The sequence below is a fragment of the Apteryx rowi genome, unplaced genomic scaffold (genome assembly GCF_003343035.1).
Source record: "Apteryx rowi isolate R43461 unplaced genomic scaffold, aptRow1 scaffold_1, whole genome shotgun sequence".
NCBI lineage: Eukaryota > Metazoa > Chordata > Aves > Apterygiformes > Apterygidae > Apteryx > Apteryx rowi.
The window spans coordinates 4432555-4452188 of record NW_020447196.1 but is presented as its reverse complement, the minus strand read 5'-3'; the positions used below and the strand labels follow the sequence as shown (position 1 = coordinate 4452188).

Here is a 19634-nt window from a genome sequence, read left to right as displayed (position 1 = left end):
CTTGCAAGCTGAAGTTAGTTAACATGTTTTTAAAGTTTTATTCACATGCATTCAGCTTTGTAAAATTCTCCAAGCTTCAGAGGAAAAACCTGTAGGTTGGAGTTTGCAGGATGGTGTGCAGGGCAGCATAGCTTCTGTTGTCCTTTGCAAATGCTCTCTGGTTCGGTTACATTGGATTGATGTGAATCTAGCTTTCAAGTCTGTTGGGAGAGAAGATTGTTGGAGACTCAACAGATTAATCTGGACACATTCAGCCATATAATGTTAAAGTGTTGATACATATATTTTTTTTTACTCTGAGTCTTTTTCAAAGACTTATAAGTCCTCTCTAGATTTTTATAACAGATAGTTCATAGCCCCAAGGGTAGCTCCTTGGAGTCATCTATCTCAGGCTTGGCTCTCAAAAGAGTAATTCCACTGGATTGAGGAGGCAAGTGTTTGAAATTCAGGAGACTATAAAATCGATTCTTCCATAAAGAAGTAATTTGTGGTAAATGGTGTAGTCCTCAGGGCACCTATTCACTCATTTTATATGGCCAGGACCCTTGAAACATGGACAAAAAGATTAGAGAAGGACATCTCTGATCTGTCATTTATCTGCAGTAGCCAGGAAAACTTTCCTTTCCTTTTGATGACATAGTATCTAGGAGCAGACCCAACCAAACAGACAGTCTAGACTCCTGAGAGGAAAAAAAGTTCTTTTCTTGGTATAGGAGGGAAGAATGTAATTTTAGGAAAAAGTTGGTGTTCTGGAGTTCACTAGATGACTTTGAAATACTTAACCAGCTTTTCAATATTTAGATGCATTTTCTCTACTAATAAAGCAGCAATTGTGCTGTTTTATTCCAGAAAGTGCATGGGAGAAGCCTGGTGTACTGCAGGGTTCTTGCTTCTGGCAGCTCCAATTGTTTGGTGTGAGTCTCGGAAAATATCCTCAGGAGAAAGCGTTGATAATCTCTCCCTTTCTGTATTACTCTAGTGGACTAGATTCACTCAGCATGAAAGCAGGCAAGCAGCTGGCATTTGCACTATGTCCTTGCTTCAGTTAGAAGTCTCTTTAGACTGTAGAGAAGGAAATCATAGCACTTCACTGGCCCAAGTGCCATCTTAAAACAAAAGCAGTTACTATAGTTAGCATTTAAATACACCAGGTTATTAAATTGTAAATAAGACAGGTAGTTGCTTTCAGCCATATATATCTGATTTGCTTCTATCATATGTCATTTCTGTTTCTGGTATTGGCCTTACTACTGTCCTTCCTGAACACTTGTCTAACAACTAGATCTTGGATATTTCTTTGCATTTAATATTGTTGTACATGCTGTCCTTAAATATATTTGTCCATGGCCTCATAGAGGAATACACTATGATAAGGGACAGTAAAAAGATGGTAACCTGGTTAGAAGGACAGGAGATGTGAGGAGATACGTTCTCATTTATCTGCTTTTGACTAGTGTTGGCACTGCTAGACTCCTGACTTGATGGGACAGCAATTGTATGCCAGTGTTTTTTCTTCAGGATAGATATATTTTAATCCTTTGAAAAGTAAGGAGTGTTCTTGATGAACCTTGATAAAGCTCATTGAAACAGCAACATTTATTCTAGACATTTGTTAAGTATGAATACTTAAGTAGTCAAAATGACCCTTCCAGACATACTCTCTTGAGGAGATGCAATTCACATAGTCTTCATAATAATCTGTTGTTCTTGTTATTTAATGAGAATATCAACCTTCAGAGCGCTTACTAAAAGAGTCTCTGCCCCTAGAAGTTTGCTCTGTGCAGGAGTAGACAAAAGGGGAAAAGAGAGGAGAGGATTTATGAAAATCAAACTATGAAGCAGCTTAAGTTTTGTTGCATGGATGTTTCAATATCCTTATGTTCAGTGCCTTTTTCTTAGGGCACCTGTGATGTGGAAACATCTTGCTGTCAAAGTTTGTTAAATATTTTTTAGAGAAAACTTGAAGTAAACTGAAATATTGGCAATCTCATTAATCTATCTGAGCAGTAGAAATCAGTTTATGAAAATTAAATTCAACATATCTTAGTCATAGTAATAAAATGATATACCTTTTTTGAATATTGTAAAGTACAATTTCATGGGCAAATTAAACAGGCTTCTGCTATAAGCTTATTAGTTTCTTCATATCAGATTGAGATCACTGAAAGCAGTGAAACCCTATGACTGAGAACTTACTGTGGATACAACCAACATGTAGAGTTTAGAAATATATTTAATAACTATAATGTATTGAATGTTAAGTTGTCTTAGTGAGAAAAAAATATCCATTGTAATAACATGCAATTTTAAAGGCTGAATTACTGTATGATATTAAGTGCTCCTAACCAGCTAACTGTGCACCCTGTGATTCAGAAATTCCCATATTTGCATTAAAAACTACCTTAGCCATAGTAAAGAATAGTTAAACTTCTATCACTTTCATATTTATAAGTCTCAGCCTCCCATTAATGCAGATAATGGGGAGTTGGCTGCAATCATCCCATTATGTTCATCTACCACCCTCCCCTTCCAGCTGGTGGAATAGGGATGCCCTAAATATATGAAACTTAGTGGCTCCTGCAATAATTAAAGCATCTCTTGACTCATGTTATTTCCTTAAACAAGTAGAAGAATAAAGTAGGAAATTCTGTACCAATGTCACCTTATATTTTTTCTTTAACTAGCAGGCTTTAAGTAGCCTTGTGTTTTGAGTTCAAGAGGTTTGAAGACATACAAGTTTAATAATAATGATAAAGCTTTTCTCTTTATTATGGTCAGTTACAGCTAATCTCCTTTTAGAGTTTTAGCAGGGATTTATAGGGATTCATTTGTGTTTTAGGTTTGGAGATAATTAAGTACCTTTCTGCTGCAAAGAAGAAATGGAGAGAGAATTGGCTCAAAGCTAAAACAAGATTCCAGTACTAGCACGCATACATTAAACTTCCTTTTATTTGGTTGTCACCCCAATAGGAATGATTAGTGGGTTGTAAAGAAAGAAAATGTATTGCATTACATCTATTAAAGCATGTTTTATATGTAACAGTAATTAAAATATAATTGAAATCATGAGTTCTTCTAATTATTGGCTTTACATAATGCATATTTAAAGAGTGAGCAACTATAAATGTGTCCTTTTTACACATCCAGAAATGGTTTGCTGGCAGCATTTTAGTTAAAGATGGATTAGTTAAAACGCAGTTTAATCATTCTGTCATCAAAGGATTTAGACCCCATTAATTAGCTGTTGATAAATAGGTTTAAACTACAAAAAATTTAATTTAAAATATGCCAGTTGAGATCTAGAATTATTATAGTTAGAAATGGAGCAATGAGTATTAGAAAATTTCATGCCATCTCTTTCTGTAATATTAGATTAAGTATGAAGTTTAGACAACTGAGAACTTGTTTTTGTATTGTTACTAATGTATATGACTCTAGGTGGACTTTAGAATTGGTGGAGAAATAAAAATGAGACCTTTTTTAATGGTCATTGCTGTATGCTCTTGCTTTGTACTGTGCGGCAATGGGGAGCTGTGTTACTCATTTATGTATTTGGTGAAGATTGAAAACCCATTTAAAAACCCCTCTGCTGTAGAGAACAGATGAGACGAAATCCTGGGTTCAGGGTTTTCGAGCTTCCCCGTTACTGTGCAGGGGCAGTGCAGCGAGAGCTGGTGCTGCTGTCAGCTGCCTCAGTGCCCTGGGTGGGGAGATTCAGGCTTGTGGGAAGCAACATGAATCAACATACAGAAGCTGATGCTAGCACAGTGCAGAAAAAGGACACATTTTCCTGTCTTAAACTGTGTGCTGTACTCCTGCGTTCCCCTTGGTATCAATGTTGAACCACCCAATCTAAGGTTGGTTGAAGACCACCTGTTTTACTTGCTTTTGCAATAGACTCCAGAAGTGTATACATGGTCCATTTTCACTACCAGCTGCAGGTACAGTTATTTGAATTATTTTAACTCCTTTTCTTGCAAGAGTCTGATCATAGCTGCATTCTCAGTGACAGCAATCTCATGTCCTATTTCTACTTTTTCCATCTGCTACTTAATGGTAGTAGTTCTTTCTCTCAGTAGAGCTCTGATGTAATCCTTTGGATAAACCTTATTTTTATTTTCTCTGTAACAGTCCCATTGCAGATTTAGCAGGAGACATGCTCTTCTGTTGACAGACAGTACAAAGTTACTACAGCTTGAACTTTTACATATGGAAAAGCAGAAAGTCATGTAGACCTGGACTTGCAAGTTTGTTAGAATAACATTAAAATCTTTGCAGTTTAGTACTATGAATACTTCAGTCAGCTTAGTTGCTAGCAAACAGTAACTGCAAAAATTTCAATAGTTGTCATAACATTTGACTTCATAAGTCAACCAGTTTTTAGGTAGGTGAATCAAGCTATTGTGACAAATCACAGATGAATTTTCCAAGTAGAGTTAAGAGCTTCAGAAAAAAATAATTTGACAACCATACTTGAAGACTTCCTTAAAATGCTCTTTGAATGCCAATTTACAGATTGACTTATTGTAAAGGCGTATTTACAGAGCACTCTAGCAACTGTCCCATCTCTAGGGTACCTGCTAAGTTGTCTTGCCACACTTCTGAACGAGCAGCAGTAGTATATGAGGTTATAGATCTACATAATCACTGTTTGCATTCGAGCGTTTGTAATGAAATGGGTTAGCTGAATTTCTGTGAAAATGTATCATCTGATGAATCTTCAGAATGGAGTAGAGAAGTGTAGCACCAGTGGAGAATTAGATGAAAGGCAAATCAACTGGACGTGAGTTTGGGAAGCTCTTAGAAATTATGTCTGTTAAAATGCTTGCCCTTTCCTCATACTGGAAAAAAAAAACAATTTAAGCCCAAACACAGCTGTTTGTCTCTCTGAATTCATCAACCCATGTGGTTTAACCAAAAAGATGAAATATCAGCTAATATTGTATAACCTCTTCAATTATTTTCTATGTAAGACAGGTAATTTATAATTCCCAGTTATGCAATTAAAATGCTAATTACTGCTAACCTAAATTCTCTGTTCTTGAGCCGAGATTATCAGTTACTTTCAGTCATTGCAAATCATATGTGACATTTGTGACAGTGCTGAGTTTGAATTATTTATGGACTTTGTTCAATGTGTCTTTGGTTTCAAGGTAGCACTAATGGCTGGTGAAATGGCTTAGTGGGCTTTGTTTTCTGAAGGAATGGCACCCCTGTGATCTGTCAGTCTGTATGCTTAGAAGGTATCTGCGTTTTGGGGTAATCCTACCCTCTATTCTTGCCCTGAGCTCTGGCTAGTCATCTATTTTAGTAAATGAAGTTGCACATTTAGAAATACCAACATGGATTTTTGATTACAAAGCTGAGACAATTCACCTCTATGCTGCTTCTACACAGCTTTTCCTTATTTCATAATATATGTTCTGCATTACAGTTACATTAATATGCTGCCAGCTCCATATGTCATACCTGCTTATGAAAGTTCTACTTTTTCTATCCCTGCTGAACTCAAATAATATATTTCCCTTCTAAGGACCTGTTATTATCTAGAGTTTGCTGCAAACAAATAAAAATAACTTAATTTAAGAACAAGCACTAAAAATGTCAAAAATGAGAACAGAATCTAGATGTCAGGATTCAGAAGGATCAAGATTTTTCAAAAAATAAGAAATATTACCTCTGTTTGCACATGATGGAAATTAGGGCAATTGTGAACAGACCTGCTTGAATGTATAGCTGCTTTCAGTATTTCTGTAAATCCCATTAGCTAGTAATAAGCTTCAACATCTCTGCTTCATGAACATGCACAACTACCCAGCCAATGATTTGAATCTCTAAGATTTTCCATTGGAAATTGCGCAAACAATCAGATTTAAGAAATCAGTGCATGGAAGTGTTTTTGTTTCCTTTTGTTGATGGAGCAGTAGTTCTGTCCTAAGCAATTTCCAGTCACATAGACCACTTAAATAATATTATTGCTTTTGTAAAATCTTTGACTATGTTGTCTCTGAGCTGTAGAAGAAACCTTTGCTCATTGGCACCCAGTGCTAATACTACTTGTTATTACAAATGCTTGTAACACACCACTTGTTCACGAACGGTAAACTGGATTATTTCTCCTACTCTTTCCCACTCCCTTTATTTATTCTTTCTCAGTGAAATACTGAGCTTTTTGTATTAGAAGAACCTTGGACATGTTTGCAATGCTGCATAAACGCAGTGCTTTGTTGTAAACTACATGCAATTAGCATTAGATGAGCTAAACCTCAAAGCAGCTCGTTTGCCCACAGAAAACAAATAAGATTACCAAAATAAACCGTTTAACAAAGAAAACTGCTGTTTATTGAAGAACCTCAGTGTGGCTAGTGTGGGATTAAACAAAGTATTGCTCATCTTGATAATATACTCACTGGCATGAGTTGTTAGCCACTCTAACTGGCACTGCCTCTTCTTTACCATGTCTGTAATTCTTTGCCCTAGCTTGGTGCTCAGTATATATTTCAGATACCATGGGCATTTACTGTGGATTCTCAATTACGTGTTATTTGGGCTTTACAGCTTCCTCATGTGAACATACTTAGATGTCTAAATGATCAAGATCAATGGCTGCCAGTCCTGATATAAAAGAGAAATCAGTTTTGGAAAACTTGGCCTTTTGTGAATTATTTTTTTTAAAGCTTTATGTTTTAGCCTGTCTCATGTCTATTCTGGATACCGACATCATACAAAAGCATGAGGGCACATTCTAGTTGGAATTCAAAACTAATTCAGTCAACAGATAACTAATAGATATTCACCTACTTCTTCCAACTGTACTCATGAAAAAAAAAAAAAAAGAAAAAAAGAAAATCCTCTGAGTTCTGTACAGAACTCCCTTAACCTGCTGTGGTTTCCAATTCATAGTTCAAAACCACCTGCTTGCATTTCAAGCCAAGTCCCAAGGGCTGCCTTCAGAGAATAATATTTTTGAAATGTGCAAAGGTTTCTTTTTATTAGGAGGCAGCTTTCTGAAAGGTGCACTGAGAAATTATCGTGGATCCAAAACATCCTCAAACCAGGGAGTGATCACTTGTGAAACAATTTTAAAATAAATATATATTTTCAATTTAAAAGCCTTAATGAGATATTGACCCATGAGTGTCCTTGACTCTTCCGTGTATTGTATGCTTCACCGGGAGAGTTAAATTTATGACAGCCGATCTCACTGATACGTAATCTAAAAAAATTGGTTCCTGAACTACTGTTCCCAGCAGGTGTTCTTGAAGTGACTCCAGTATCTGGAAATAATGAATGGGGTTATTCAGTACTTCTGGTCCTCCTTCACAGAAAACCTTGAATGATTAGTTTTTGATCCATCCCAAAGTCAGGCGTACCCAAATTCCACAAAGCTTTGCTACTGTCTAAGGATGTGAGACCGGGTGGAGGGGCTGTAACGTATTTTGTACTGGAATGCCATTAAGCTTTTATCTTTTTTACTGATCGGAATGGCGGTATTTCTTTCTTTTCTGCAATTAAATGGGAATTCCAGATGAGCGTGTGCTTCCCTGCGGTTGCCAGAGAGTGTATGGTGAATGGAGGAATTGGGTGGATTCCAGAGGGATTGGTAAAGACCCTTCTCCCCGCAGGGACAGGGTTTCATGTTCGATTCTCAGCATCATGCTATGGCCTTTGGACACCCAGCAGCTTCTCAGCATTTTCCTTTCCTCCCTAGGGAATTATTTCAGTTTTTCTGTGTCTGTGCCTTTGATGAGGCTTCTGACCAAGTGCATGAAAATAGAGGCAAGAACAAAGAAAGTTAGTTGGTCCCAGTATTGCTAGACCGCTCACAGGTGGCCTTTTCTTGTTGCTCCTGAAGAGGGAGCAGATACCCAGTCTTTTGTGTTCATAGCAGGAGCAAGAGTCTGGGGATTTAAGGTTGAAGAGGAATACTTTGTTGAATGAAATGTTGTATATATTCTTCCCCCAAGGAATCTGGCAGGGTAATTGCGAGTAACACAGAGAACATTGTGATATGCACTCAGTAAAGTAAAACAGTAGCAAAAATTAGTGGGAATGTGGGTGCAGTACCTGTCTGCTTTCCATGTCAAGACTCTAATACAGCCTGAAGAATCTCTTTAAAACCAGAACAGTATCATAGGCAGCGCTGGCTTTTCAGCTAGATAGGCTTTTTCCTTTCTCTTGGAAAAACTGCGATGTTAATAGCAGCTGAAGAAAATCTTACTATCGGATTCAGGGTAGATCCAACAGAATCAGGAGATGCCACTGAGGAATGTTTTGGGCAGTTACAGAAACCGGGCTTAAGTTTTTGGTAGGGTCCTTGCCACTTTCTGTTCCCTCTCTATTTTTCTTTTCTCCAAACTTACTGCATTTTCTCTAACTATGCCTTACCTGTTTTGTAAGACATAGGCCAAAATACTTTATTGGTTTGGCCAAATACTTTATTTATTTGGAATTTGAAGCTCTTTGATCTAGCAGTATCTTGTTTTGGAAGTGAATAGCTGAGAAATATAAAACACAATTTTATTCTGAATATTTGTTGTAATTCAACAAGAGCCAAGGACAGGAATTCAGATAGAGATTACTTGTTTACTTCTCTTGGGAAATAAGAATCACACTCTGCTGAGTGCACATGGATATGTCATATCCTGGTGAGGACAAAGATCTGAAAATAAGCAGAAAGTGTGAGGGGAAGTTATTGCAGACTGCTGGTACCCCTCCTGCTTTCTGTGCCTTTATTCCATCATTCCATTTAAGGGAGGAAAACTGGTAAAATGGAACTTCCTTACTTGATTCCGTTTCCATTTGGGTCAGAGTTCTGACTGGAACTGTCAGGATGCCTTTGATGGCAGCAGAGACTGGGCTCGAGGTGATCGTAGGACACAAGCAGTAAGAGCATCATGGTAAGAGGGCTTCTCGCAATCTACTGACAGAAAGACTCTCCACAGCAGGTTTTACTTTAAAAAAATGGATTAAAGTTGCAGCTTTTTTAGCATTTGGGGGGGGGTTGTTTGGATGTATGCAATACTCCTTTAAAATCTCAAAAATACTGAGTATATACTTTTATGTTTTTTCTAATGATAAAGAACCTATTATTTCTGAAAGGTGAGTTTTCTTGTCTTTTAAATCAGCATTGTCAGTAAAGTAGTCAAGACTAGGCAGAGCTGGGGGGCTAAGATTACCTGATGCCTCAGCATATTTGTGAGGGTGGCAAAGCACTTGTGTTAGATTTACCTGAGCATTAATAGGGGCTAATGTTTGCCCTTTTTTAAGTTAATGGAAAAAATGGTGAGTTTTTAAAAATCATCTTTGAACTCTACATATGATCAGTCAATTATAACATGACTAAAGAAGTTGATATTTTTGGAAAAAAACAGTATATTACCTTTATATTAAAAAAGTTGTTTCTAAACAATAAAAAGAACATGCTAACTCAAATAAAGCCATATGCATTAAAAAGCTAACATTTGACATGCCTGTACACCATTGGCTGACCTGTATACACCACTGAGATAGTATGTGAATGATAAGCAATACATACACCCTCCAGGGAAATACTGCATAAAACATGACAGGAAGCACATGTAAGAGAAAAGAAAGAGGTCCTTAACTCTTGTATCTGTGTGGGCTACATTAGAAATTCACAGCAAGTCATCCAGCACCAATATAAAACTGCCTAAACATACATATCATCCAGTCAAAAAGACCAGGCAAAGTTGAAGATGCAGTATTTGCAGTGCAGGAGGCACTCCAGATTACATGATATTCTATCCAAATATTTCAGACTTCTCACTTTTGTATCACACAGATAAAGAATTTTGTAGTGCATAGACGGAGAAATCCTGGCACGATAAAGTTTAGTGGTAGAATTTGCACTGACTTCAGTGAAATCAGGATTTTAACTATAAAGTACTGGTGACTTCCAAAATTCTATGTATGCATTTTTCAGCTTTGAAAACCCACCATTTACCATCAAAGGATTATGCAATACTTCACTTAAGTCTTACATGTTATACAAGAATGTTAGCTGTCTCTGATAGCAGTGTTGAATTAATTGCCAACTGCATGAGCACATTTCTAATGGGTCATAGCCTGAAAAAGTAAATTCAGTGATGTGAGTAGTTTTACTGCTGCTAGTGGAAAACATGTTACCTGGTAAAGTTATACTATCTCCAGCTCAATCACATTAAAAACCACTTCTTACTTGCTCTTAAAAGAAAGTCCATAAATGTTTGATGAAACAATCAAGTTTCCTCTTTCAGAAAACAGGAATGAAGTTCAGCCAACAGCTGGATTATATGAAGCATGTCTTAATTTATTTACCACTTTTTATTGCTAATCTGGGAATACAGTGAAAGGTGACTACTATTACTCTGCTGCACAGTTTCATATAAATTTCAACCATGAATATGTGATCAGTTGTCATATGGTAAAATAAACTCTGCTATCTCTGCATTACTGATGATGGAAGGATGTTTACAACCTTCATTATTTCATTTTTAAAGCTCTTTAGAAGGTTACCGAAAGTTGCTGTGGAGAGGAGATACAAATAGTTTAGTGTAAAGGGTCTATAAAATACAGTGAAAGTTACTTCCTAGAACATGACTATATATGTTTAACAATATAATACAGTATTGTGCAAAATGCTTGTGCACAGTGTCTTGTGGAGTATACCTTGCATACAGGCAAGCATGTTATGGAGGAGCAGGTCAATAACTGTTTCCATCTGAAAAGTCCCTTAGGTGAAGAAGCATCTGCATGACAGCAAAAGGCAGTTTATAAAAGTTTCATTTGCTGAATTTAGTGATATTTCTGCTATACATGCTCCATTTCAGAGTTTTTCCTTAGCTTCCCTGTCACTTGATCTACTCTTCACAGTTACAGGTTTCTAGGGCAATACATAATTAGCATTTCTATCTTGTAAAATGACAGCATTTTGAGCTGAAAAATCTTGTAAGATTTGTCTCCTTACAAAGTCAGGCTGTTGTCCCTAAATGTAGGCTTTTCTTTTTTCTCATCTGTTTAATTTTTATATTTTGTTTTGTTTCTCTTGAAATACTGTCGTTCTGTATAATTTTAAAATCTGATTTGGATTTACAAGTGCGTAATGTCTTTAATATTCTTGAAAGAATTTGAACTGTGTTCTGTGGTTTGCTGTTGCAGAAGGACAAAATCCCAACTTCTCTATTCTTTGAATAGCACCATTATCACTCTGTGTTAATGAAATGATTTTAGTATTACAACAAATGAGTTTTTCAAATCCATTCAGTATTAAAGGGAATTGGATTGTAATTAGAGCATATTTCAGAAAGAACAAAAGGGTTCGTGATATGTGCTTAGCTCTTAAAGCACCTAATCCTATATTAATTGTGCTTTGGGCACAGCTGCCCTCATGTGAAGGGGACTTTGACAGTAAAAATAAAATTTTCCACGGCTTTTAAGGCCAAACAGCTCCTCCAGCAGGATAGCATTGCGACAAGAATAACGATGGAGAATGTGTGGCTGCTCTCCCTCCTCTTCCCCATCCCTCGGGCACAACAGCAAACACCGACATCTCGTAACGGTCTCCATGTGTTGTTGAGGACTCAGCTAATATTATCACAGTATCTTCTTGCTGTTGGGATTTGATCTTTGCTGATTCTCCTCATTTGGGCAGGGGAAGATCATAGAGGTATTTAAGCATTTCAGTGTGAAATTGGATGGTCTCATGTTTTCTGTGCGCATATCCTGGTATGCGCAGAAAACATGAGCCTATGCTTTTCGGCAGGGACTGTAATGCTGGTAGAGAGTGCCTGCCTTGACATGGTGGCAGAGCTCTGCTGGTCCTCAGAGAGGACAAACCGCACGGTCAGATGCGGTTCAGGCTTCTCACACAGCCAGGAATATTTGGTTTAGCCTGCAGTAAAGTCAGTGGGTGTCAGTGAGATGGTTAAAACGAGAGAGCTTCTGCTAAAATTTATTGAGGAAAAGCTTTGCCCTGTTGGAGAGCTCTTCCCCCAGCCCAGCTCGCGGTGGCACGCCTCCAGCCAGCCCTTCGTTTCGGGGCTGGTCGAACCCAGGCGTTTCAGGTGATGCAGCACCAGCTGCCTTTGCACCCGCTGGGGAGCTTTAACTGGCAGTAGGTTGGTTGGACTTCGCTTTCACTGGATCTCCACGCCATGGGTGGAAGGCAGCAGGGCTCAAAATATGGATCATACATGTGGTTGTGTCCCTGAAATGCCAGCAGGAAGTATTTTTCTCAACTTCACTTAAGATAGTTTAGCCACTGTTTCAACATTTGTTTAACTGTAATCATCGTGTTCGTTCTGTGGGCAGATTAACAACCTTCTGTTGACAGTATTTTGCCTTGCTGTGCTGGATTGCTAAAGAAAGCAATTTGCCATTTGCAGTTACTGAGCTGCACTCCAGCATCTCTTCTTCAGTGCAGAGTTCCCTGACGGGCTTCCCAAAAACCACGTGATGACCCGCAAAACAGTTGAGCTGTGGCTCTAGGTGAATTTGAGTGCTAAACTGAGCACAAAAGGACAGAGAACTGCGTCAGGGAGCCTGGAACTTGCACCAACACAGCTGTACTGAAACAAGACTTGCTTTCCTCCCTGTCTTGTGGTAGTTTTGAATATATTATTAATTACCAATTTCTTTCTTTGCAGCCTTTTTCAGCACTATTGCTATGCTCGAGGTGGGATGCGCCATACTTCCTACACTTGCATCTGTGGCAGGTAAGCTGAGAGTTTATGCAGTGTTTATTATTGGTTTCCCACTGGATATACATAAAATTGTTTCTTTTAGGCACATAACGCGTTTGTAAGTGCCAGCAGAATGAATTTCAAGCTACTTCCTCTGGAAGAGCGGCAGGAAGGTGGCTAGTGTGGTGTCTTAAAGAGAGAGCTGGGTTACACTCTGCTGCACCCAGGAGATGCCACAATGACTGCTGCCATTGCCAAGATCATGTTTATGCTCACATCTGTGCTGCAATTGGCTTTTTTAATAAACAGCGTTATGAAGAAGGGCTTTAGAGCTATTCTCTGTTGCTCACAAAATACTCTCTTTGAAATATGCTATTTCATACTGTTCTCGAAATTCTTTGCCTCTAAGGTTAGGATGCGATTAAACTACTCTTTTTGGAATTTTGGAAATTTTTTTGCTCCATCTCTCTTTGCTTGCTGAACAGCTGGTGTTGGAACTATTGTGTTTTGGAAATTATTACAAAAATTCTTTGTGTAATTGTAGAAATGCACATTTTTAATTTTGCAGAACTGCAAGAGAATAGTGTAGGATACATGTTGAAGGACAGTCATGTACTTTATGCAGAGGTTAGTCTTATTCTTTCAGTGGAATAAATCTAATTGGTGGTATAGGACAGTCAGATGAGGTATATGTGTTTGTATATATGCTCCATTTGTAAATCTACTGCTAGTCACAATCATTTGCCTTACACTGAAGTCGAATAGACTTATTATAAAAATATTTTTTAAGATATTGATAATAAAGTTATATTGCTTTGGGGGTAATGAGGACAATTAACATCCCTGCTTCTTCTGCTGTTTACTCAATTGGTTATTTGTAAAGGCAATTTCCCAATTTATATGTAAAATTTGAGTAGGATCATGAGCAGTTTTATGGCAGATTGTGCATCTAAATTGTCTGAAGAGTTTCCCCTTTTAAGTATCATCATATAACTTGAGAATTAGCATCCCATTGAAATGAGACTTCATCTCTATGGTATTGTTACAGGCTGAGATGGTAAAATCAGCTGTTTCTGTGTACATTTTTTTGCAATCATACAAGTTCCATGTTTATTTATGGTAAATTAAGACCTGTGCTGCAGTATCTGATTAGGGTGCAGCAGCTAGAGACCATCAATGTCTTCTCCAAACCTACAGAAACTTCTGCTGTATGCTTTGTAGCTGATCTTTGTGACCCTGCAGGGACAGGCTGAGCTCTCCATATGGCTGAAAGCCCCCAGACTGGCATTACTTGATACAGGGAACCCCGGAGAAGGAAAGCCCCACCAGCAGCTCAGAACTGGGTCATGACAGGAGCTGACTGGGTATCCCACCCCAACCCACCCCATCCCGCCATGCCAGAGGGGCTTAGCAGCCTCTTCTGCATGCTCGGCAGCCCCGCTTTGTCTGCTCCCTCTTCTCTGTGGGGCTTCACGTTACTCTGAAGCCATTGTGCTGGGACCAAGCATTGTATCCTACCAGTATTATTAAAAGTAGAGACAAACCTGATTTAAGAAAAACATCTACAGGATACAATACAAAGGTCTTTGTCAGTAAATTGCTATATTCTGATGTATATAATGAACTGTTTTAAGTTAGGTCATAGTAAAATGACTGTAAGTAGATCTATTTGATGGATTCAATTAACATCATAATGAAAAAATAATAGGCATTTTTTATTACAATGAAAACTTTATGCTTTGTAAATATTATACTTAGCTGCATTTAAGATTAAAAATAGCTTTTGCAATTAGGGTTTTGAATAGTTAAGTATTGTTCTATTCATGCTGAGTTTTGTTGTTTTCCTGATGTATAAAACTACGGTATTTTGACAGGATCTTTCCTTTTTAGATTACAGGCTAGATAAAAATTTCCATAGAAGAGAATCGTGCTTTTAAATTAAAAAAAAATGTTATTCAGATTTTTTTTTTAAAGATGATGATATAGGCATATTTCAGTGACTAACTTACTGCATTTTGCTCAGATTATCAAAAATGAAGGCTATAAATGTATTGGTGTTTTTTTTCCTTCTCAAAATTCCCCCCTTTCTTTTTTCTGAAAGATGTGGCAATGTCTAAAAATGTTTGAATGCTGACATGTTATTTGGGGTTTATGAAGCAAATCACAAATCCAGAAATATTTCTGTACAGAAATAAATCACTTGCCATGCATGTTGAGTGCATGCATTTGTTGCTGTCACCATCCGGTGTTACAATCTTCAGGAAATAGTAAATGAATATTCAGTGTGACCAAATATGACTTTATGTATTCACTTGCATGTATTCACTCTCAAATAAGTTGAGAATAATAACACACATATATTAGTATTGTGGGTGGTCACATAATTTGATTAGTCCTGTAGTGAGCAATGCTAGCAAACAGTGCATCAACTTATGAGTGATTTGAGCTGCAAACAGACGTCTCATAAATACAACTAAATGCGAATAACAGTATTTAATAAATGTACTTGCATATAATTAGCACTAATCTACAAGGTGTTGACTTCAGAGTAGTGTTCAAATGTTAATGAATTATTCATTGCAGTGTCTTAGTGTACCAAGTAGCCGTTTTTACAAAGAGGCAAACAAAGGTTAAGTCACTTGGTGGTGTTTCCTCGTGACCCTGCTGTCTTTGGCTCTCATCCTTATAGACTAAACTGTGTGTTGGGGATTAAAGCAATCACCTTACAAGAAACATGTTAATTTGTAAATGTGTGAGGTTTTAATTGTTGACCTGCAAAGTCTATACTCTGAAGTTACAATATTGAGTAATTTGTGTAGTTGGGGCGAAAAAGCAGATGTTGGGGACCACGATAATGAAATTTTGGGAACCTCTTATGGGATATCCAAAATACTAGTGGCACACTTAGTTGTCACTGAACACGACAGCGTGATTGGTGGCTGCATGGCCGTTACCTGCATCGTGGTTTCAGTGGAAGGTCACCCGGGTTCCCCTCGGTAGCAAGGCAGAGGGTGAACGCTTGCGACGGGAGGTGGGTGGGGAATCGCCAGCTCCGCAACCACCGCAGGCGCTTGGGGCAGCTGCTGTTGATAATGCAGCATCTCAGACTCAGGTTCAAATTTTCTCGAGAGATGTGTCAGATGACAGCTCTCACCAGATGATACCAGTGATTAAGAATAACATAGTCCAGTAAAATGTCTTTATCTGAGGATCATCATAAAGCTTTTGGGATGAGAATAGAGTAGTTATTAAATGTTTTTCTTTCTTTTCAGTATAACTTTTTTAAATTTCATCTTCTCTTAGATGAAAAAGTGGAGAGAAGGCTGTCAATGCTTCCTTCTGGATTCATTTTATTATTTAAATCATGATGGAAATAGTTTACTAGTTTAGTTCATGGTATACTAGTTTTTCTTTAGATGTTTTTAATGTATAGCTAATAGTTGCACTTTTTCTAATGCTGCTCCTGGCCTTAATGCTGTTCCTAAAATATTGCTGATGGTCTTCCTCTTCCTTTTTGTTCTTCTCATTTGTTTTCAGAGTATTTCCTGACTTAAGATGTATTTTGGGGCCTTTTATCCCTTCCTAGCATTCTGAATCTCTTCCTACTGTTTGCATTCTCAGTGGTGATAATTTGCAGTTTTTCTTCTGCTTCATGCAATTCTTTTGGTAACAAGCATGTCTTTGGCACCCATTAGAGGCAAATTATTAAAGGAATAAAAATAGTGGCACAGAAATCTCATGGAGAATTTTTCAGTTTGGATGCCTGAAGGCAGACATCCAAATCCACATGTGTGGTCATTTGAAGTGCTGACCTTGAGGAAGTCAGCTCTGCACCCTGGCTGTAGCCTTCTAATGCAAGACCTTTTCACCATTGTTCCTTGTGAAGAAAAGGATTAACTCCTATGTGAAGACTCATTTGCTTTGCCAGTGGCTGGGGATTTCATTTAAATTGTTTTGAAGCCACCTTGAAAGTCTAGCTGAATCATTATGAACAATTTCTGGCTAGCTGTAACATTGAGCTTGTGGGTATACATCACTTCAGTGAAGCTTCTGTAACTTTGCTCTTAAAGCTTTTTTCTTGCCTTTGTCTTGGAGCAGTGGTAAAGACACCCCTGGGAGCGAGGTATGACTTGTACCTCTTGGCAGAAACAGGCTGGAGGGGTGTCCACATTAGTGTTTTAATTCAGGTTGATGACGCATTTCTGAAGTAGATCTCCCACTCATCCCTTTGGGTTATGCCATGGACTCGCTTCCTTTTGGATGAAAGGTGACTGGGAGAGCTCTCATGAACAAATGCTCCTGCTGTGCCTCGGTAGCTAGTGGGCATTCAGTCCATAGGACCTGCCTGGAGTGGTCCAAAGCAAACAGCTCCACCACCACCACTGCTCCCAACAGACATAAATCCCTGAAATGCTTGTGATGTGGATGCCAGGTCTTCAGCACCCCCTGCTTCTCTCTGTGGTACAATCCTGTTTATGCTACAGAGCCATGATTTGCATGAAGGATCAAGAGCCTCGTAATGCCAAGAAAAATTGTTTGCTTCTTAACATTTAAATAACAGTGGTGAAAAACAGGTCTTCATGCATCTTCCATAACAGTTGGTGCTGAACCTTACAGAAATATTTTGTAAACTAAAAACCTTTACATTAAAATGTGCTAAGGAAATCCCACATCTTTGGATTTGGAACATCTATTGTTGAAAACGTTTGTGCAGTACTCACATTTGAATATATGACTTATTTATGTGTCTGGTTTGATATGTGACACTAAGAGTTCCAGCATATAAGTAAACAAGTTATCTGCAAATACACTGGAGTAGAGTCAAACCCTTAAGCTTCATGAAAATTTTTGAAAAGTTTATCATAAATATATTCTTATGCTAATTTGCTTCTCATGCTTTATCCCCATTTTTAGAAAGAGATAAAGAACAGTATCTGCAGCTAAAATCCTGCTGACAAGCTGTTGTACTGCTTGCTTTCTGCATGCAAGGGTTCAGAGCAATGCGTGGCTGCTGGCAACCACTCCTGGGGAGACAGAGCTGCTGCTCTGCCTCGCGAAGGCCCGTCCCTGCTCTTTTGCCTTGATGTGGCTCAGTATGATGGCACATGGCATTTTTTCACTCATTTGTAGGGTTTTTTGTTTTCTTCCATTAAACAAAAAGGTTGTGGGTTCACAGTGCTGGTGGTCCAAAGCAGAGGTAGGAGTTGGAGCTGCTGCTGTCACCCCTGTGTGAAAGGAGACAGCTGGCACTGGGAACATGGTTCCTACTGTACACACAGCCTGACACAGAAAGCCTTTTCTTCTGATTGCTGTCTGTTGTCCTATATAGTACTTTTCTTCCAATTTCCTTGCCTAGAAAACTAAAATTGTGGCCAGAAGGAACTATTCCGCAAATGCCCAGGAGATAGGAGCAGTCAGAATGAAGCTTGCTTGTGTCTTCCTCTTATATGCAAGTTTTATGGGACTGTTTTTAATTATCTGCACAACAGAGTAGGTTCTCAAATCAGGCATCTAGGAAATAAAAAGCAGTCAGCTAGCAGCCAGTTGTAAAAATGTCTTTAAGTCACCGGATCAGCATCACAAAACAAATCTATTACAGCCTTAATTATGTGTTTTTTTAATTCTTGACTTGACACCTTTTTACCTTTGATGTCCATATAATTAGAAAAAATACAATTCTGTATCAGCACATCATTCCTACAATTGAGACGGTCTCCCACTGCCTTATTACATAGTGATTCTTATATACATAAAATACTTAGCAATAAAATGTTATTGCTTTGAAAATATTAACAGAATCCAGCCTTTTAGACTGAAAGCCTTCAGAAATTTAAGAAGGCATTTGCTTTCTTCTCCATAATCATTGCTTATGGAATTATTGTATCTGTATGAACAAATGATCAATTAAATATCCAATTGATCACAAGTACTTAATATATCTTGAAGGTAATCTCTTTTTGGATACAGTGCAGGTGTTTTACTGTTTTTCTAATTGCATGTATTAAAAGTCTAGTATGAGAAATACGTCAGGTGGCACGTTCACTTCGGATATGACAAAAGATTCACCGAAACTGAGCTTCCCATTGCTTTCAGCTAAAATATTAAGCTGTTCCTCCACCTCAGTTAAGAATCAAATTTGAGCAGAATGACCAACCCAGTTTTGATAAAAGATTAGATACAGATCAGCAAGTCAGCTTGAGGGATCAGAGAGATGCCACAGTATCCCTGTTCCAACACATGTATTTTTGGATATGGTTTAATTCTTTTAGCCTTTTGAAGAATAAAAGAGAGAGCATCTATCTGAGGGGAATAATAAAAGGAAAATCAGTAGAGCTTGAGATCTTTACCTGTCTTTTAAATGACATGTGATAGAACTAGAGGAATACCAGTAGACAAGAGAGGATGCCAAGACCAAATACAGGTCACTGAATGGATCACGGCATTTCAGAAGTGTTGAATGAGGGTCCATGCTTCTCCGGAGATGTTTTCCCATTCCTGTGAATCAGCAGTTTAGTTTGAATGGTTTCCAGGAATTGAAATCTTCCTTTATAATGTGAAGATGAATGGTTTTTTTCCACTTTAGTAAGAGGTAAAAATAAAGTGACAGTTATTGTGCTGGGTATTACTGCTGACATTATATACCGGGAATGCTCCCCCAACCGTGTGCTGTGTGTTCATTCCAACAGAGATCACATGTAGCCATGCCAGAGGTGAACTGGGACTTTTTGCTTGGACAGCTGAATTTTTCCAGGCCTAGTAACTCCTAGAGCATTTCAAACATATCATATTTTACTCCAATGGAAATTTGGGTTTTATGCTTTGTAATGTTTAACCTCAAACAGGGAAATGTATCACTTAGTAATTAAAAAAAAAAAAAATCCGAAAGGAAGTAAATGGGTATAGGTTGAAAAATTGCTCTTATATCATTGCTTCCCTTAACACTGTCATCAA

At 38.0% G+C, this 19634-nt stretch overlaps 1 protein-coding gene across 3 annotated transcripts in view; it reads left to right on the top strand.

Annotated features, from left to right (window-relative positions):
• Nucleotides 1-19634, top strand: part of PEPD (peptidase D) — a 143477-nt gene that overhangs the window by 68509 nt on the left and 55334 nt on the right. For all 3 annotated transcript variants that reach the window (XM_026059308.1, XM_026059317.1, XM_026059322.1), the window contains one exon: nucleotides 12648-12716. In XM_026059308.1, coding sequence (XP_025915093.1) covers nucleotides 12648-12716 — 69 coding nt within the window. The remainder of the gene's footprint in view (nucleotides 1-12647; nucleotides 12717-19634) is intronic.